Source organism: Anabrus simplex, chromosome 1 (assembly GCF_040414725.1).
Source record: "Anabrus simplex isolate iqAnaSimp1 chromosome 1, ASM4041472v1, whole genome shotgun sequence".
Lineage (NCBI taxonomy): Eukaryota > Metazoa > Arthropoda > Insecta > Orthoptera > Tettigoniidae > Anabrus > Anabrus simplex.
In genome coordinates this window covers 853,573,829-853,594,173 of record NC_090265.1, presented here as the reverse complement: position 1 = coordinate 853,594,173, position 20,345 = coordinate 853,573,829, and the positions used below count along the sequence as shown (strand labels likewise).

The window sequence follows — 20,345 nt, the reverse complement described above, 5'->3', positions numbered from 1 at the left end:
TTGGTTTGTCCATGATATTGCGACAGTTTCTTTGTGTTAAGCTCTGAAATACTACTGTATGTTCATGTATTGACATTTTTCGCAGTAGCATTTAATAGTGTAGTTTTCTTTTAAGCATTTCATTTTATTGTATAATATTTCGTATATAGAGAGACAGAAAATATTGCAGACATAAGTTAATGGGTCTATCATCAATCTTATATTTTGTTAATACTATCTAACCAATGCAGATTTCCTAATACTGTGCGCTCATGCCCTTCCAATTCAAGTCTTCGTTAAGTGGTTGAATGTTACGATGTCGTTAGTTTAGCTTTTAATTATGTTTAGTAAATCAGGATAATATCAAGTACCTTTATGACAATTTCTCTGCTTACCAATTAATTGGATCTCTTCTTAATATAACCAAATTGTCTCTGTGCTGTATTGCTCATAAATAGAAAAATATTTATCACATTATTAAGGAAGTTCCATTCCATATACCTAATTGTACTGATATTAATTTTAATTGTATCTGCTTTTCTTTTTTAAGTAGTTCATACAAATATGTAAGGCTAATTGGTTCATCGTTTCAACTTTGCCAGTGTTTCACCTTGCTCAGGGTCTTCTCAGAATGGCTCGGAGGTTTTATCCGATCAGAACTCTGGAGACAAGAAAACTGTGGACAAGGACCATGAGGAAGAACCAAAGAAACAAAAGATAAGCTTTGACCATGGAAGGAAGCCACTCGGAAAATTAGGAGAGAAACCAGGCAATGGCCCGCTGAAAAAGGGCATCCAGATCAAGCTCGGAGGAATTGGTCAGGTAAATGTTTGTCTGTTGTGCATTTGTTGGTAAATTTGTCGGACGATATGTGTCACTGCCAATCATTGGAAGAAACTTATCTCAACCTATGGTGAAATTTAAATGTAGCCTACACACGATTATGTGAATGATGTTGATCCACAAAATATCACTGTAATATTTGTCACAAATGGTAGATAATAATTGCTTTTACTCAAATAAAGTCTTAAATTGGAGGTTGATTAAGAAATAATCCAAAATATTTTATTTTAGAGAATACATACTTTACTGCCTTACAGCTACTATTTCTGCTACGTCGCAGCGCTTCCGTGTTTTGTTTGTCTAACACTGTCGTATATGAAGTCTTTGCTCACTGAAGTTCTTTAGTGTCGTTTTATTGATTTTTCTCATTCGATGTAATTTGAAGGGCTGCCAATTCATGTGCCCTCACTGTTGCATTAAACGATCATGCTATTTTCCTTTAAAAAAAAAATTATTGGTCCAGGGATCATGCTATTTTTCTTTCAACAAAATACCCGCACTGGACGAATGGAAATTAAAAAAAAAAGAGAGAGAATTCGCAGGCATAGCACTCCCATTCATCGGTGCCAGCCCTAGACCTCAAGAAAGAAACAAAGACAGCGCAAGCAGTGTAATGCAAGACATATGGACAAAGATAATGAGAATTCACAGACATAGCACTCCCATTCATCAGTGCCAGCCCTGGACCTCAAGAAAGAAACAAAAGACGACGCGAGCAGCAGAATGCAACATAATGGAGTCCCTTTTACAGCCCGAAAGTACGTATACATATTTCTCTCTGGTAACGACGGTATTTCTTAATCAACCTCCGATATGAGACTTTATTTCAGTAAAATCAATTACTGTCTTCCATTTGTGACAAATATTACAGTGATATTTCGTGGATCAACATCATTCACATAACCCCTACACACATCTGAATGAAATCTAACCCCTTATGCCTTGCTTCACTTGGCATACGATAGGCTTACTGTTATATGACCAATAATCTGGTACTCACAAGAACGTAGCTACAATAATCTGTTACTCACAAGAACGTAACCATAACTAGCTAATAGTTGAAGTCTAACAGGAGGTGGGACGCATTGTATCCAAGTAACATAGTACCTGGCCTTTTACCAACGTGACCACACTTTGAATTCCAGCCAATGCATAAGGGAATTTTTTAAATGTAAAGTCACATCACTGTGGTTCAGATTCCAAGTAAAGCTGGAGGTCCCACTGTTATGACTATTATATCAACAGTCACACTACAAGCTTTGCCAGCTTTTTGCTAGAAGTCTGACCCCATATGCCTCACAGGACTATAAAATGAGATATTTTTCTCAAATTCCTCTTCATCATTTTCACTAAATGCATTACTTGGCATTCATCACGACACTGGACTGGCATCGTTTGTCTGAAAATTTCCCCCATATTTTAAATTGCAATGAATTTTTTGTGATCAGAGGTGTTTTATCATTATTCCTTCGTGAGAAGTGTTGCTGATCATAAGTTATGAATTTCATTATGGTCCGTATTGACAATTGATCACTATCAAAGGGTAGGAAGGGTCTACCTATTCAATACTATTCATTTGTATATTGTCGTATAAAACTGGGACTAGTTTCGACCCCATACATATTGGGTCATCTTCAGCCACACTTCAATTGGAAGACATAAGCAGCATATATAACCAATAATGATATAATCACTGATATGACACAATTTATAGTCTTAATTTCAACTATTGATAAAGTCTGAAATAACATATTTACACTTTAAAACTAAATAACACGTCAAAAATGTTGTGGTTGATGGCGAGCAGCTATCGTTTTTGGATTGATCTGGGAGTTTGTATCTTTTTCTGTGTATATAATTTTGATATAATTTAAACCATTGATGAAGTCCAAAGAACATATCCACACTTTAAACTGAATAACACATCAAGAATGTTGTGGTTGATGGTGAACTGTATTGTCGTTTCTACAACAGGCATTGTTTTTGAGTTGATCTGGGAGTTGGTATCCTTTTCTGTGTAGATGAGCAACTTGATTGATATTCATGTTTGTTCATAGTAATATGGGTCTAGACTTATGTAGCTTTAAGGGGAGCATTCGTACTTTGAATAGGTTTTCCTTATTATCAATGTAGTGATCTATTGTTTCATTAATTTGGAGGTGAATGTCCCTGTGTTGTTCGTAAGTTACGTGCACTTGGTACGGATACCAACACCAGACTCGGACATTGAACTCAAAACCATGGTTTCGAATGTAAGTGTCGATTCTCAAAAGTTCTTGAATGCATTATTCAATTCTGCCTGTCACTGGTCTAATCCAATCAAATTGCAAAGAGTAAAAAAATCATAACTTCAGAAATTACGGTTATTTGTGACCTTGAACTCAGCTGGAAAGCACACTTGGTGCACATGTCAGTACGAGTTGGAAATGATACAAACCATTTAAATGTAACTTGCGCAAGTAAATTGACTGCGGTTTTTAACATTTTAACATGAAAACGTAAAATTCCCAGTCTTATTATTAGGACCCAAAGAGTAATAGGCAATGCCAACACCTCCCGCCGCTTTTCGTAGGTAAGGTTCAACATCTGCTCCTGTATTGATGACATAATCATGTATGATAATATTAAAATACAAGATTTATATTAAGAAGGAGCAGTTTTGTTTCCTGCCTGAAAGCCCAGTTACTGTACAATGCCCTGGGGAAAGTGCTGAAAATCGAAGAAAGTAAAAATATAAATATCTAACCCTGGATATAATGTAGACGTTTAATAAGTGGGAACATTTGACGAAACTCGTTCAGTCTTCAAATAGAGCTCTCGAAATGCGCTGTCTCTCTTTACAATTGTTGTGACCACTCTCTGCTTTATGATTTCTGAGATTTTCTAAACAATACCATCCGAATGCGATGCTGAGATGAGCCTTTATGCAACTTCACCACCGATCACTTTTCCAGTAAAGTACTTGTTCTAGTTATCGCAGTGACGGGGCATGAACGCCAGAATACATAAGTATGCCATAGTCGTTGTTTTGTGAGATACAGTTTATTGAAAAACGCTTGGTCAAGGATTTAGCGTTGATAGGACTGAAATTTCTGTATGGCTGATCTGGGAAATAGTTTCTTCGAGGAACGGATAATGCAGGATTTTTACGACATGATTTAATTATGATGCTCGCGGGACCACGTAATTTGAACGCACAATCTGGGAAAACGTAGATTCTGGGAACGCATAAAAAGAGGTTCCACTGTACACTGGGCAACTGAAAATCATCTATATCTAAATGTAGATAAATGTGTATTGATGTCATTTACCCGAAATTAAACCTATATTTCCTTCAAATATAAACCAGGTTACGATGATCTGAAACCAGTAAATGAGGTTAAAGACCTCAGCATATTATTAGACCGAGAACTCACTTCACCCCACATATAGAAAAGGTAGTTGCTGGGTTATGCAGGACATTAGGATTTGCGCTGAGGAATGTCAAACCCTTTACATTTTTAAAAATCTGTATATACACCTCTATATATTTCTCATCAGGGCCAAAGTAGAATACGTGCACGTTGTATGGAATCCAGATAACGAAGTATATATTGCAGAGATCAAAAAAATCCACGAGAGATATTTAAAATACATTAAAAAACGTAATTATCCACATATGGCATACAACAAACTTCTCTTAAACCTGGAAATAGAAAGATTGGAACTGAAGAGATAAAAGAATGACATGAAGTTCCTGTACAAAACTGTAGATTTTATTGACAACGCTGACTTTTTATGCCTCTTGAGCTTTCACGTGCCCCACTTTCATGCGAGGACAAATGTAATATTTTGGAATTAAAAAGTCAGAACAACCATTCACAAAATTTCCCCACTCTACAGGCTATGCAATGTCTACAACAATGCAGTTCAGAAAATTAATTCTTTAGACTTCTGTGGTACCACTAGACCTATTTTTACAACAATTCACCATTTCCGTGAAAACTCTCTAAATAACTTGTAATGCTGATTTGAACCATAAAATGTACTTCAAACCTTCTACATTAAGCCCTCTCTGATTAATCATGTGTTAGAACTAGAAGACAATAATAGTTTAGATATTAAATTTTTATTTTTATTTTACTCTCGTAAAGATTCATTTAGACTAGATATGAAATACTGTTTCTTTTCTCATTGTAAATTTAAAATTAGAATAGATCAGATATTCAGATGTTCAATAAATTTCCAATTTCTTTGCAGTCATTTAAGAAAAGGCTAGGAAAACAACAGATACCGGTAGGGAATCTGCCACCCGGGCGACTGCCCTAAATATAGATCAGTAGTGATTGATTGATTGATTAGGTTATTAGACTAGTTTAGATACAAAATTGTATTTTATCTACTTGTTTTTTGTAAGGATTGGGTATGAAATCTTGTTTTATTCTCATTGTAAATATTTATTTTTTATTTATTTCATATGGCATGTAGAGGGCACAGAGAAACTAATATATACACTTAAAACTGGTAGAACAACAATCAGACAAAGGATAAATGGATGGTAATATAACTTGTAATTTAATGTCCAGAGAATTTAGCCAATTCACTGCCTCTTCACTTGCCGCATGAAGTTCATGGTATCCTCCCTGGAAGCTCCGAAGTGGGCACATCATTACAAAATGGTGGACTGTCTGAGCCGCGTCACCGCAGTCGCAATGCGGGCTGGAAATTTTTCCCCATTTGTGGAGCCAGAAGTTGGATCTTCCAAGACCGGTCCGCACTCTGTTCAATGAAGCCCAGACTCTTCTTGGCAAGTTGAACCCAGCAAGTTTCCCACAGGGGGTCAGATATCAACCCTAGCTGGTCAGGTTTTGAAGCAGCCCACTCTTCCCTCCAGGCATTATTCATGTTGTACTATGATTCAACCAGCCTCTTTCCTAGTTGCCATGTTGGATGTTGATATTTTAATCTTCCATGCTTCTGAGAGTTGCAGTCCTAATTAATCGGCAAGAATGTATTTGCAGTTCATTTTAACCATTTCTTCAGAGCAGTTAGCCTTCGAAGGTGAGGAGGATGGACGTTTGTTAATACTGGCAGCCATTTAAGTGGAGTGGATTTGAATGTGCCAGACACTGTCCTCATGGTGTCATTCAGCTGGACATCAACTTTTCCTGAGTGTACGCTGTTGATCCATACAGGGCTGCAATATTCTGCAACTGGGTATACTAGGGAAAGAGCTGTTGTTCGGAGGACAATAGCATTTACTTCCCAACTAGTGCCACTGAGTTTGTGAAGGATGTTGTTACGTGTTTTAACCTTTGCTGCTGTTCTTTATACGTAAAAGAGCGATCCAACACAGTACCCAAGCATTTTGGATGAGCACAGTTTTTAACTGTTGGCATCTGAATTGAACTTGTGGAATGTAATCCTGGGTGGTGCTAAGTAACAACATCGGCTGCTGGACCAAAAGAAATTTTCTTGCGGATATCCCTGCAAATAGAGGATACATCACAACCGCGATCATTGTAAATAGGCCCTATATTAGAATAGTTTAGATATTAGGTTATTAGACTAATTTTGAACATTGAAAAATAAACACATGTAAACAATTGCCCCTGTAATTGGGATTAGATATCCTATAGTGTATAGTAAATAAATACATTAAAAATAATTGTATCTAAAATTATTTTTCAGTTCAGGAAAACACTAACTGAATAATGTTTAAATGAGCAATTTCAGATTTCCATAGTAGAACACTTATAATATCAAATAATTTAGAGCTTCCCATATTTGAAATATCACACCTTGTCACTGATCATAGCGCCCTGAGCTAGACCTCGTAACTGCTCTCCCATCACAAAAAAGTATCGTTAACCAAAACCTGAAACAGAACAAGGCCAGAATGTGCAGGCACATCTATGATGTCATAACTTGCAGGGCCTGCCTGGGTAATGTGGGATTTGGATGTGGTGAAACTAAAATTAGTGAATAATTTTAATTTACACTCTTTACTCTCCTTGTGCTGCTTATACTCCACCGGTCACATCTTATCCATATCTTATATTTACATGTTACCGGCCGAGTTGGCCGTGTGGTTAGGAGCGCGCAGCTGTGAGCTCGCATGTGGGAGATAGTGGGTTCGAACCCCACTGTCGGCAGACCTGAAGATGTTTTTCCGTGGTTTCCCATTTTCACTCCAGGCAAATGATGGGGCTGTACCTTGATTAAGGCCATGGCCGCTTCTTTCCCATTCCTTGGCCTTTCCTGTCCCATCGTCGCCATAAGACATACCTGTATCGGTGCGGAAGCAATTAGCAAAAAAATATAGATATATTTACATGTTATACAAATTGAACTAACCTCTTATAGATTCCTGGTAACGGGTCGATTTGAACCAGCAGTCTCCAAGTCCATTGTCCATTAGCTTCTCCATGTGGCTAACATGTCACTTGATAGTTGAAGATAAGTCCTATATAGGCTACACAGATACATCTGTAGTACATTACCAGTACAACAGACGGCATTGCAAAGTAATTCGTATTTACCATGAAAGATGTCATCTGTGACTGAATTGCTACTAACATAACTTGAAGAAACAATAAAAAGTACATGAAACCCAAATCACGAGTTTCATTACCACAACAGATTCCTCCTATAAGAAAAGGAGACCAAGTAGCCTACCCACCTTCCTTTCAGCAACATACAGTATATATTTACCAAAAATTGCAAAATCTCAGGAGATGACAAATTAAATAAATTTTTATAGAAATACGGTAGTCCAGAATATAGATTGTTGAGGTTGGACATCCTGCCCATCATTAAGTTGGGAATGCTGTTCGTTTTTAGTGGATCACAACCTAACCGGTCACGATCAGTGGATTACAATGGTCTTGTCCATAGCCAGTATTATCCCAGGGAATAAGAGTACTGAGGACCACTTAGCGGCTCTAATCTGAGGGCTAACGCCCCCAGCCCTCCTTCGCTTGGCTTGCCCCCAGCCCAGTGACCTTCCCACTGACCAGACCTAACCAGTCCAGCCCAATGGTCTTGTCACTAGCTGGACCTCACCTATCCAGACCAATATTATAGTAATTGCCACGTAAGGAAATACCCCAGAAAGTAAATATCGCCCCCCGATGCTCTTCTTTTCTCTTTTTTGTAATGGCTGATCACTGCTGCCAACCTGCCTGGTTACATATTAAAATCATCAGACATAACCATAACAAACTAACCTCAATGTAAACACCGATAATGAATGTTTCCCTGCCCTAGTAAATGATAAAAGATAAGATGAAATAAATCAAGATAATTATGAATATCTCCTCAATGAGGAATTAAGGAAATAAACACACTTTCTCACTTAAATTATCTGTCTTTATTTTGATATACAGTAGGCGTACTATAACCATATTCTTAAAAAGAGGGGCATGTTAAACGATGCAATTTATTTAATAAGTCTTTGCAGTGTGATTTTCGAAAGTTCCAGACATCCAATGACTTCCCTTTCTTTTGCGCGAATATTTCCTTCTCTCTTCAATACTGGTAACCAGTAAGGAGAGAGATTATTGGGCATATTTTCAGCCTGCAGGCTGGTTATATCTTCAAGCTTATCAGGAAACATATAGGAATACTAATGTGCCAAGCTCTGTGAACGGAATTTAGGTCAGCTTTCAAGTTCACTGCGGATTTGAAAATAATAATGTTATAAGTTCTACTGCCAAAATTTCGTCCCGCAAGAGTTATTTCATGTACCGGTAGATCTAGACATGAGACTGACGTATTTGAGCACTTTCATCATTTCACACAAACTATGTTATTAAATGCATTATCCGAACATGCCACAATCCTACTTACCTGGTATTAGCCAAATAGATTTACAATCCCACAGAAAAAGAAAATATGCTTTAAATATTCTCGCAAATGTATCACTAGTGACTTTAACGGCGATGCGGTGGCAACACGCACTTCACGCTAGAGCAGTGATTGACCGTTGCCAACGTGCCAGATTAACGGTAAATGTAAGACGTCGTATCGGCAAGTAGGGTCCCTAAACTGTATGGTTACCGACACTGAAAAAGACCCAACAGCAAGAAAAGTAACCATAAATCAATATCTTAATATTACAGGGGAGAAAGGGTAAGGTGGCACCCTTAGAGTACGTCCTTACACGGAGAGGACTATACTTGTGCCAGGCTCCTCACTTTCATCTATCCTATCCGACCTTCCTTGGTCAACTCTTGTTCTTTTCCAACCCCGACGGTATTGCGTATAGAGGCCTAGGGAGTATTTCATGTTCACGCCCTTTGTGGCCCTTGTCTTCCTTTGGCCAATACCTTCATTTTTCGAAGTATCGGATCCCTTCCATATTTTCCCTCTGATTAGAGTTATATAGAGGATGATTGCCCAGTTGTACTTCCTCTTAAAACAATAATCACCACCAGACCAAGAGTCTTGTTACTAGCTGGATGAAGCTCATATTCTGTCATGTTCTTGTCAGTAGCTACCCTGCCTTTATATTACCTGGCATTAAAGTAAATCTTAGTCTCCTGATGCCGTCACCATGACATCACAGAGGTGCTACCAGAAACAGGGTACTGAAACATCTTTTCAACTACTTTTGGAAAAGTAAAACCAAGAATAATTGGTTCAAAGAAGTCCAAGATGATTTAGATGAGTTATGCTTGACAGTGCAGTAAATTGAAGACCAAGAAGAGAAGAGGATCCTGAAAAACAGAGACCTGAGATTTAAACCAAAAGCTTTTACATGCAAACAGTACACCATAACTGATGGAGGAAGGGCAGCCAGGTCAGAAAAAATGTAGAAGTTCGGGGAACAGAAGACGAAACATGAGCCAGATTTGTAGTTAATACTCTGGAGACTTAAATGTATATGGATTGATGAAAGTGATCCAATGTGGGCGTAAAATAATTAAAAAAAAAAAAGAACAAGCCATACTTTTCAGCATTGACTTTGTTTACATTTCAGTTTACACTATTACGGAGCCCATGCTGGTGCATCCTGGACATATACCCCTGAAACAAACCAGTAATCTGTCACTCATCACAATCTTGTATTTGCAGAATAGTACTGATAAATCAATGTTAAGATTCCAATTGAAGCCCCTTTTAATGTATACCTGGGGACAAAACATGATGACCTCACCACACACCACTACTCTCCAGCAGCAGCCCAATGTCTATTAGTCTTACAGGATTTACGTCTGCTGTAGCTGGAGTTGCCAAATCGTCTACCTCATCAGCACCAAAAGAGCCAGAGCAAAATTAAAACCTTTTTATGGACTTCATTATTTGTCATTTCAATGTAAATTCAGTATGTATTATTATTATTATTATTATTATTATTATTAATAATAATAATAATACACTCGCTCACTACTCACTCCGTAAGCTTCTGAGGGACGTGAAGTTTCCGTACCAAACTCACAATCCTCTTCCATCCTTTTCGATCCTGAGCCCACTCTTTCCAGTTATCAATTTGGAGGGTCCAGTATACCTTGTTGATCTCCTTCCAGGTGCTTCGGGGTCGTCCTGAAGGTCTTTTCCCATTAAGAGATCCCTTGTATAGATCTACTGGTGCTCTGTTATCCTGCATCCTCAGTACATGTCCAGCCTAGCATAGTCTGTTGGGTTCTATCACACCCATTATAGTGTAGTTGAGAGAGGGTGTAAATCTCATAATTAGATTTTTCTGCCAGCTTTGAGAGATAGGATCAAACCATGGGCCAAACATTTTTCTATAAATTTTATTCTCAAAGAATTGCAACTGCTGCTGCTCTTTTTTGGTTATACTCCATGTCTCAGAACCATACAGAAGTGCTGGCTGAATGATTGTGTTGTAATCATTTTTGCATTCCTTGTTAAAAACTTGGACCCTAATATAGGGCTCATAGGATAAAATGCCTTATTTGCATTCTTAATTCTAGTTTGGTGTTCCTGTTGCCTTCGGTTTTGCTCATCGATTAATACACCAAGGAATTTAAACTCCTCTACTCTTTTAAATATATATTTTGCAATCTTCAGAGGCAATCTGTCAACCTCCTCATGATACGTTCTCTGAACAACAATGTAACATGTATTTTTATCCTTACCCGTAAGCCATTTTTTCTGCCATTTCCTCTAATTCCACAAATAACTGCCTAATTTGTAATTCATTGTGGCCAATAACCTCCTCAGTCCGTATGTAGCATATGCTCTACATGTGGTTTTGTCTACTTAAAATAAAACAAAATAATTTAAGGAAAAAAGTAATAATGGTAGGAAAGTAAACTCTGAGTCCTGATGTAGCATATATGCTACATGAATAAAACAACTTAGTGAAACACACTAATTTTCTATGGTGAATTTTTTAAAATTATTTGAGCAAAGTATAACGCATTGAATGCATCAACAGGCTCGGTCTGAAGAGGATAAGAACAATATCATCTGCATATGCAAGGACTTTATGTTGTCTACCCTACATGATGCCAGCAGATACAAGAGCTAATTTCCTGATAATCTTCTCCGGTGCAATGTTGAATACAAGAGGAGATAGTGCATCCCCTTGTCTCAGTCCAGTTTTATTCTGGAAGAAACTTGATTTTCTGCCCTTGAGCAAAACACAGCTAACATTACCCATCCATACACAGTTTGCACATGTTAATTAATGGCAGAAGTAATGGAAGTGGAAGCAAAAAGTGCTCTACAAAAACTAAGAAATGTAGCTGAAATGGGAGGATGTATAAAGAAGGATACCAAAGACAACATTCTGAATGCAGTAAGTACTATAACAGAATATATAAGACAATAGAGGAAAAAGTGAAGCCAGGAAATAGTGTGGACATTTTCAAAGCAAACACAACTGTAGAGGTTAGAAAACAATGCATTGACTTGGAAGAAGAAGAAGAAGGGGATGATAGCAGCAGCGCAAGACAGGTGGCGCCATTTATAGATGCAACAACAGAAACACGAGGGGAAGACAACCAGGCAAAGGTGCCAATTTCAAAGCAAACACAACTGTAGAGGTTAGAAAACAATGGATTGACTTGGAAGAAGGGGATGATAGCAGCAGCGCAAGACAGGTGGCGCCATCTATAGACGCAACAACAGAAACACGAGGGGAAGACAACCGGGCAAAGGCGCCAACTACCGAAGAGAGCAGCAATCCAGATGGTATAGATTGTTCCCAGAAAACATGAGGACATCTCTCGGCCGCATGAATGAAAGTGCCACTGAGAATCAGAATAGCACACCATCTGCTGATGACGAGGTAAACCACCAAGGAAGAACGCACAGCAAATCCTACATTTCCAATAACATAAGGCAAGAAACATAATAACGCTGTAGTCAAGCAGACAACAATAAATGTTGAGACAGTAAATGAGAAATTAGAAAACATAATGTAATTCCTAGAAAACAAGCTAGATCAAATAATTGAACAAAAAAATCAACCAAAGACTAAAAAGCAAAACTACAACAGAAATAAACCACACAAACAGGACAGCACAAAATACATTAGATGAAACAAGCACCAGTACATGCGAAGAAAAGAATCAAAAAATCGCCAGAAAGACACAATAAGGGAAACTAGAAACAATGGGAATAACATATCTCCCTTAACCAACCAAAGACAAAGGATGACTGTGAACTAGAAGCGGCAGAAAAAATGGCATGGCTGTACATAGTTGGGCTTAAACAGAGCCCCACTGCAACAAATATAAGAAAATTCTTGGAAAGGAATGGCATTATAGGACACGTAGAATGTGAAGAACTTCATACACTGAGAGACAGAAAAGCTTTTGAGGTCGGTTTTCCATACATTATCTGGAAGATGCACAGAGCGCAGATTTCTGGCCACGGAATAAAAGTCAGAAGATTTTGCTTTCGGAGATATGATAGGAGACTGGAGGAAGAACGAGAGGTGGAACTTCAGTAAACATCTCACCCAATTGTCAAAGAAGAAGGAACCTCGGTTGAGCATGGAAATAAGTGTATTATTATGGAATATAGAGGGAATAAGAAATGCAATACTCCACATATCACAGAAACTGATGTTATGATACTGACAGAGACATTCCTCACGGAACCTATGGAGCTGCAAGGTTACTATGGTATACACACGCTAGCGACCCCGAAGGAAGGAAGACCAGCAGGGGGAGTCACAATCTTCATAAAAGGGAAACTGGGAGATATCAAGCAAATCATCAAGGAGGAAAACATAGTCACAATAATCACATCAGAAATTGCAATAATAGGAAGTTATATTCAGCCAAATACACCTATAGAAAACATAATGGATAAAATATCTATAGCCATAGGACAAATGAAAGCAGAAAGGAACGTAATACTTGCTGGAGATTTTAACTACAGGATAGACAAAGAAAATACCAAAACATGCATCCTTCTCGAGACACTAGAAGAAGAAGGCTTCAGAATAGCGAACAAAAAAGAGACACCAACCTACTTTGCACAGAACGGTCATAGCGCCATCGACCTATTTTTTAGAGGAGTACAACTACAACTATATAAACAAGAAGGCCTATGGAACTCATCGGCAGCACCAGTAAGGTGACACATACCTATAATGACATGCCTACGGATGGAAATCCAACAAAAGAGAAAGGAAGCAAAAAGACCAAGTATATATACCAGGAAAATACAGCGGGAAACAATAGAAAACATCGGGAAAGCGAGAAACGTGGTAGAAGAAGCCCTAGAAACAGCCACCAAAGTAATAATGAAAGCTTATAATAGTAAAGGAAAGAAGACACGCACAAGCCTGGTTTGACTAAGAATGTTACAAGGAAAGAAAAGCAACTCTAAAGGCCCTGAATGCAGCAAAATTGTACAGACTCCCAGAAGACCTAACAACATATGCAGAAAAATGGAAAAAATAAAGAACTAATAAAAAAGATAAAAGAAGAATATACAGAGAAACAAGGAAGGAAACAAGCTGAGGAAGCAAAATCAGACCCATACATAGCGCTGAAAAAGAAGATGACAATCGCAACAGGAGAAATTCATATGCAGAACTGGGAACATCATTTCTCAAACATACTGAGTAAGGAAGGGCTGAAGCAAGCATATGACTTAGAAACAGCAGAACCCACACATGCCCTGTAGCCAATAATGTATGAAATTAGGAAAGCAATATGAGGAGGGAGAAACAAGAAATCCGCAGCTCCAAACAAAATGTATTACATGGAACACTTAAGACTCACTCGGCAAGATGGAAGAATTGTGGAAAAACCTAATGAACAAAATTTAATGTATACAGACTTGGAAAATACCAGAGGGATGAAACACAGCAACTTTCAAGATACTGTTCAAAGGAAAAGGGAGCAGAACATCACTAGACTCATTTAGAGGAATAGCACTAGAAAACGCATCCTTTAAAGTTTTCATGAAGGTACTACATGAAAGATTACTAGAAACCTTCAATGGGCACGTTCCAGAAAATCAATTTGGTAATGAAAGGCAGGAGCACGGTCCGGGCAGTGAAATACCTAATAGATCAGGTAGAAGAAGCCTTGAGACACAAAGGAGGGAAATATCATGCAGTCTTTGTTGACTTCAAGAAGGCGTTCGACTCAATCAGCAGGCAAAAGCTGATCAAGAAAATGAAATGGACAATCGGCAAGAGAGACCCACTAGTGAGAATAATTGAAGCATGTCTACATAGGAACATAATCCGAATAAACAACAATGTAGAAATTTCTGAAGACATAATACAAACGGAGTTATGCAAGGGGATCGCATGAGTTCCACACTTTTCAGCATTTACACAGCAGATGTGAACCGCATAGTAGAGGATGTGCAAAGGGGAGTTCAGGTGCGTTGGATTCCTGCGTATTTTGACGTACAGGGATTTTACTGATAGGTCATTTGGAAAGTTGGCAGGTATGCGCAGGATAGGGTGACATGGATAGCTGCATCAAACCCATCGCTGGACTGACGACCCAGACGACAACAACAATGTAACTAATGCGTAACAAAGTATTATTATTTATTTTCCACAAACTGTAGATTCAATTCAGGGATGGTAAATGGAGAAAGGGCTTAGCCCCCATACACAAATGTGCTTCAATCCCCACTTAAAATTACAGTACTAAAATGTACAATTATAGTCTACAGAATGTGCTTATATACAGTTACCACATTTACATAAACATATTATTTACATAATATTCACAAGACCTGTTCAACATTCAAGTAATTTGATGCGCGCGCACACACACTTGAATCCCCGTTGTATGCTTCAGCTAGGCTGGCTCATTCATACCCACATAAACTTTCATCTGTCCTCCCACACATACTGAATATTCACACAGTAGAAAATTATGTTTAGTTATATAGGCTACATTCTTTTTGCCTCTTTACAAACTTTTCAGCAGGTAGTTTGTTTTGTGTGTGGTGAGAGTTCATTCCATAGTCGAGCAGAACAAATAAAGAAGCCACTTTAATATGATCCTGTTCTTGCAAATGGAGGGAAAAGGACACACCTCGACCTCTTTGAGAGGAACAGTTCTCTCAAATGCCTTTATTTTGCCATAGGCATCAAGAACAGTTGAAGATTTTTCCCTGAAGAGAGAGATTTCGTCCATTGAATTTAGAAAATAAAATATCTGAAAGATAGGATAATGCTAGTAACCCTATTTCATCAACAGTGAGTGATGCAAAATCAGAATTATGTTCTCTTCCAAACAATAAAACGTGTCTTAATTGAAAAATAACCTTCCTAATACTTTGCTCATGAAAAGCCAGCAAATTTCAGACTGAAGCAAAAGTTGTATATATTCACAGCCCATTTCATCACACAATACGTAAAATAAACTGTTATTTAATGGTGTAGGTTTAATAAAATTAACTAGCTTTGTAGTGCTCTCAAGCACAGTTTTAACCTTTTGCAGTCCCAATTTTCTGTCACATGTTCCAACAGTCTGGTCCAAATTAATTTTGCACATTTTTACCTAGTCAGATTAAAATCAGAACTTTTATTAGTAACTATATATTATTATATTCTATAAACATGAGTCTAGTGGGTTATTTACAGCTTTACACAAAAGTCTAACATCTCTAGAAAGTCATTTGCAGAGGCGGAGGGTCTCCATTTGACCTGGATATCACTACCCCGTGTTGGCAACCTGTCTCTTAGTACTGTCCAGGAAATTGAACCGATGAGGGACTAATGCCCATCGAAGCCCTGAGGACGCTACTGTCATTTATAGTTTGTAATCTTTGAGGGTATGGTATCTCTTGAAGCACTGGCCAACATGCAGACCCGGTTTCCTATCGTATGTTTCACAGGTGAAGGTAGTTTTTCTTCCACCGGGGACATTTCGCTTTGAGCACACCATGCAGTCTTTGTGTTTTCCTTCAGGATATTGAATTATTATGTGAAGTTTGCCGGTCAGTCGTTATTCTTTGTCAGCTGTTCAAGGTCGCCCTCTGGAATTTCTGCTGTCATCACGATAGTCACCAACCATTTCCATTATGAGCTGTCGTCAGAACTTGATGTGATTCATGGGCTTGATGTTTCTCATCTTGGAACATTCCACATACAGTATGTAGGCATTGATAATGCAGATCTCCACGCCGCAGAAAAACAACTTTCTCCACCATTTTAGTGTCTTGCGGAGAAAACAGTAGGTGGGCATTAAATGGTCAACATTGTCGACACCACCCATGTGTTTTCTATAGTTGACTATAACACTGGATTTTTCCACAACTTCTTCCTTTTGGTTTCCCTTTATTTTTCTCCTGGTGATATATGATGATGATGTGCTCCATGTGCTAAGCATAGTCACTATACGTTTGTCATGCCAGGCCAAAATTAGCACGTTCTCATTATTACGGTATGCCACCTTCTCACCTCTCTTTAGGTTTGGCTTCTTCATTTGTCAGGGAACTTCTTTCCTGTTAGGCATCAGTGTTCCAGTGAGGTGACAGTTTACACTAAGAAGTTCAGTGGCTAGTGTCGGGCTAGTGTAAAAGCAGTCTGTGAAGATGTAACCAGTTACATCAGGCCACACTTCTCTCAGGTTCTTGTAGGGATGAAGCTAATTCTAGAGGTAAAGGGAAGGTCAGGTGTGATAAGGCTTTCTGTCCTCAATTTTCTGTGGTAAAGCACAAAGGATACAATGTATCCACAAAGAGAGTCCGCCAAAACATACACGGAGCCCCCATTTAGTTGGTTTCTTGGGGTTGTAGGTTATAAAGGATATTCTTCCCTTGAAACCAACAACAGATTCATCAGTTGACAAGTTTGGCCCAGGCATGAAATATTCCCTACATTTACTGTCAACATATTTTAGAAAATTACTGACTTTCTGAGTTCTGGTTCTAAGGCTCGTACCTTGATTTTGAGTGTTTTCTAAATGGAGCATCCAAAATATTTGTAAAAAACATTTCCTAGTGAAAATTTCACTGAAGAAAGGCACACGGCAAACAAATTCTTTAGACCAGTAATCTTTCCTATCTGGCAAATTAACAATTCCCAAATTGATAATTAGGCCTAAGAATGCCCACATTTTTAGTTCAATTGCATCCACCCAGTCATGCCACATAGAGTACTGGTATTTAGACAAGTTTTTATTACTAATTTCCTCTCTTGCGTAGGAATTAAGTTTCCGTAATAATTTTCATCATCAGTGCAGGAGTGAAAAATAACATTAAAAACTGAAATGGAGTGATGCAGCTAGGAGGAACCTGTGGTCCTCTAGTTTTCTGACCTGATGAATAACTTAGTTTAAGAGGCTCACTATCATGAAATGTTACATTCCGGTAAACACTATTGCCGTTTGCATTTCCATTTGTATGTGCGGAAGTTTTTTCAGAATCACTGTTCCTCATCATCACTGATCTGAGAAGCGTCCTCATTGCCATGTGCTGTATCCCTTCCTCCACACCGGCCCATTACCTTCGCACGTCTTCTTTCTTTTGTAGCAGTCACTGGAAATTCCTCTTCTGAAACTTCAGAAACAGCATATGATGATCCGGGATTATTCCATGCTGTTTTACGCACAGGCAACTACACCTTCATCTTCACTTGACAGTTCGTCTAATTCAAATAATCATCGTCATTGCTGTCTAAATAAACGTGCATACGTATTTCTTCTTCATTCATATTTGCCACTTGTATATCGCATATTCAACTGAGACAATTTGCATTCACAGATAAACACTCCTAGTACAACACGTGTGCATCACTACTCAATGTAAACACAGCTGATAGGCCGCGGATAACCATGACGATTCACACCTACATATATCTCGTATGATTTCCATGGAGATAACAGAATGGTTTCCTTTGTTTACAAAAATTTGCTCTAGAAACTCCAGGGATATCGATCGACCTCAGTCAGGTCAAAGAACTTCAATAAATAACTTCTCAAGTAGAACGAAACATGATATTGAGGTGACCTCGATGTTGGACCAGGTACAATAAACCTCGATGTTGGACCGGAAAAGGTTAAATTTTGTGGCATTCCCTTGTAGTCCAGTGCTTTTGTATGTATGAAACTACCCATCTCATAGCCGGAGCCACTTCCTTGACCTTAGAAACAGCCCTACTAGGCCTGCCTGTAAGGGTGTGAAGTCCATCCGTACAGAAGCCCACACTTTTTCCCTACTGGATTCCTTGGCATGCGAGTGAGATATTTCTTCGGTTGTTCAGATAATCAGAGTTCACACAAATAACAAAAATTAAGTCTAAAATAGTCCATCTTTTCAGTACCAGTCCTTTTCAGTACCTTTTCAATATTGAAAATGTGGACCATTTCAGACATAATTTTTGTTAGTAGTGTGATCAAAATTCAGTACGGATTAAAACATGAAGTATATCTCTTATGAGTGTCAAAATTCTACAAAAGAATTGTCATGTATGTTTTCACCCTGTACATATCTAATGGAGCATATTAACTACTGTATGTTTCATTTGCAACATCAGTAGTGTAGTCTATTTTTTATGCATAAGGGCTCTTCTTAGCTCTTATCTGAGATTCAATGTTACCTGCCATATTGCAACCAACAGTGCCATTTGAAAGAGGAATCAGATCAGTGTCTGTTATTAACTTGTTGCCAAACATAGTTTTGCCACATCTTTTATTGCTGGAAGAAGTAAACTTTCCCAAAAAGGTTTTTTTTTTTTTTTTTTTTTTTTTTTCAAACTTAATGGAGTAGGATGCTTCCAGTACCTTGCTGTTAATCAACTCCATTGTCGATAGTTTACCTTTCTCATAATCTAGTGTACCTGTGTGTCGCTAGAAAAATGTTCTTTTTTTTTTAAATTTTAGATCTTAATGCTTTGTTTCTAAATTTCATCAGAGTTTTGCAGGTTTCATGCAATCATTTAACATTACTTCATAACACAAAACACATGATCTATCATATTTCCTACTGTACTTTTTTTCTTTGAACTGCTTGCTTCAACTTTAATAGTAGACCTATCACATTTACTCGCTGTTACAACATTTTCAAGGGTTATGAATTTCATGTTGTTGGTCCGTATTGAACTGAGAATAACATTTTTCACAGCTAGAATTAGCATCACCTGTATCACTTGGTTTTCTTTTCAAAGTCCTATTTCAAAAATATAACATTAAAACTAGAGTTAGTTCTCGACACACTTTGTTCAGAGATAACTTAGCACTTCTGAAGATCGAGCAAAACCATCCAGCTTGTTGAAATATGGACGACATATGCTTACTTGAAACAGCAAGAGAAAGCAGGAGCAAAAAAAAATCATATTGTGTTGTTTATTTTACTGCTCTTATGTTACCAACCCTACCGATTGTTGTCAGCACATACTGCAGTCCCTTAACACTAGAATCGCAAAATTCCCTCGTCCGTATAAAAGCCACAGGCGATCATTTTGACCAGTAGGCCTACTGCTTACTCATATGTATCTTACATCCAAGAGCTGGGAAACATCTGAATGTTCAAAAATGTATTTTAAAACAACTTAGTTAACAATTGGAATTGATTGTACACAAAGCAACCCAGTGTTAAATATTTATTGTTCATTTTACTTCACTTCTAATAGGTAACAATGAAATATGCTGGCAAACGTGCAACCGTATGTATGCCATTGTGAAAAGCGTATGAGGTGATAAAAATGATTCTTTGTGGACTGTAATTCAGTGTTTGTTTAGAGATGTGTTCAAGCACTTGATAAACAGTTTATGGAAGTGATTATTTTTGTGAACTTTTTCCATAAACTACCTTGTTGCATGGAGAACATGCATCAGAGGTTTTGTTCTGTTGACAATTGGAGTCAACTTGACATTTTTGTTGCTTACGACTGGCACATTGTACTTGAGGCTGAAGTTCAGGGAGTTCAGTCAGTCATGATCTTGTCTTCATAAAACCAGATCTTAGTTCTTGCATTACTGGAGGAATATAATCATGTTGAGAGATTCTCTGTCCCATAATTTCCTTGTAGACTATCTGTTAGTTTGTTGCTGCTAGATCAAGTACAGGCCACCTTCGGAATCCAGCTATAGTGTATTATTCATACACGCCATGTGATCAACTACATCCATTTTTTTTTT

General features: G+C 38.0%; 1 protein-coding gene across 1 annotated transcript in view; it reads left to right on the top strand.

Annotated features, from left to right (window-relative positions):
* LOC136874146 (PEST proteolytic signal-containing nuclear protein) overlaps window positions 1–20,345 on the top strand; it is a 45,082-nt gene that overhangs the window by 141 nt on the left and 24,596 nt on the right. The window contains exon 2 of the mRNA XM_067147710.2: window positions 599–801. Coding sequence (XP_067003811.1) covers window positions 599–801 — 203 coding nt within the window. The remainder of the gene's footprint in view (window positions 1–598; window positions 802–20,345) is intronic.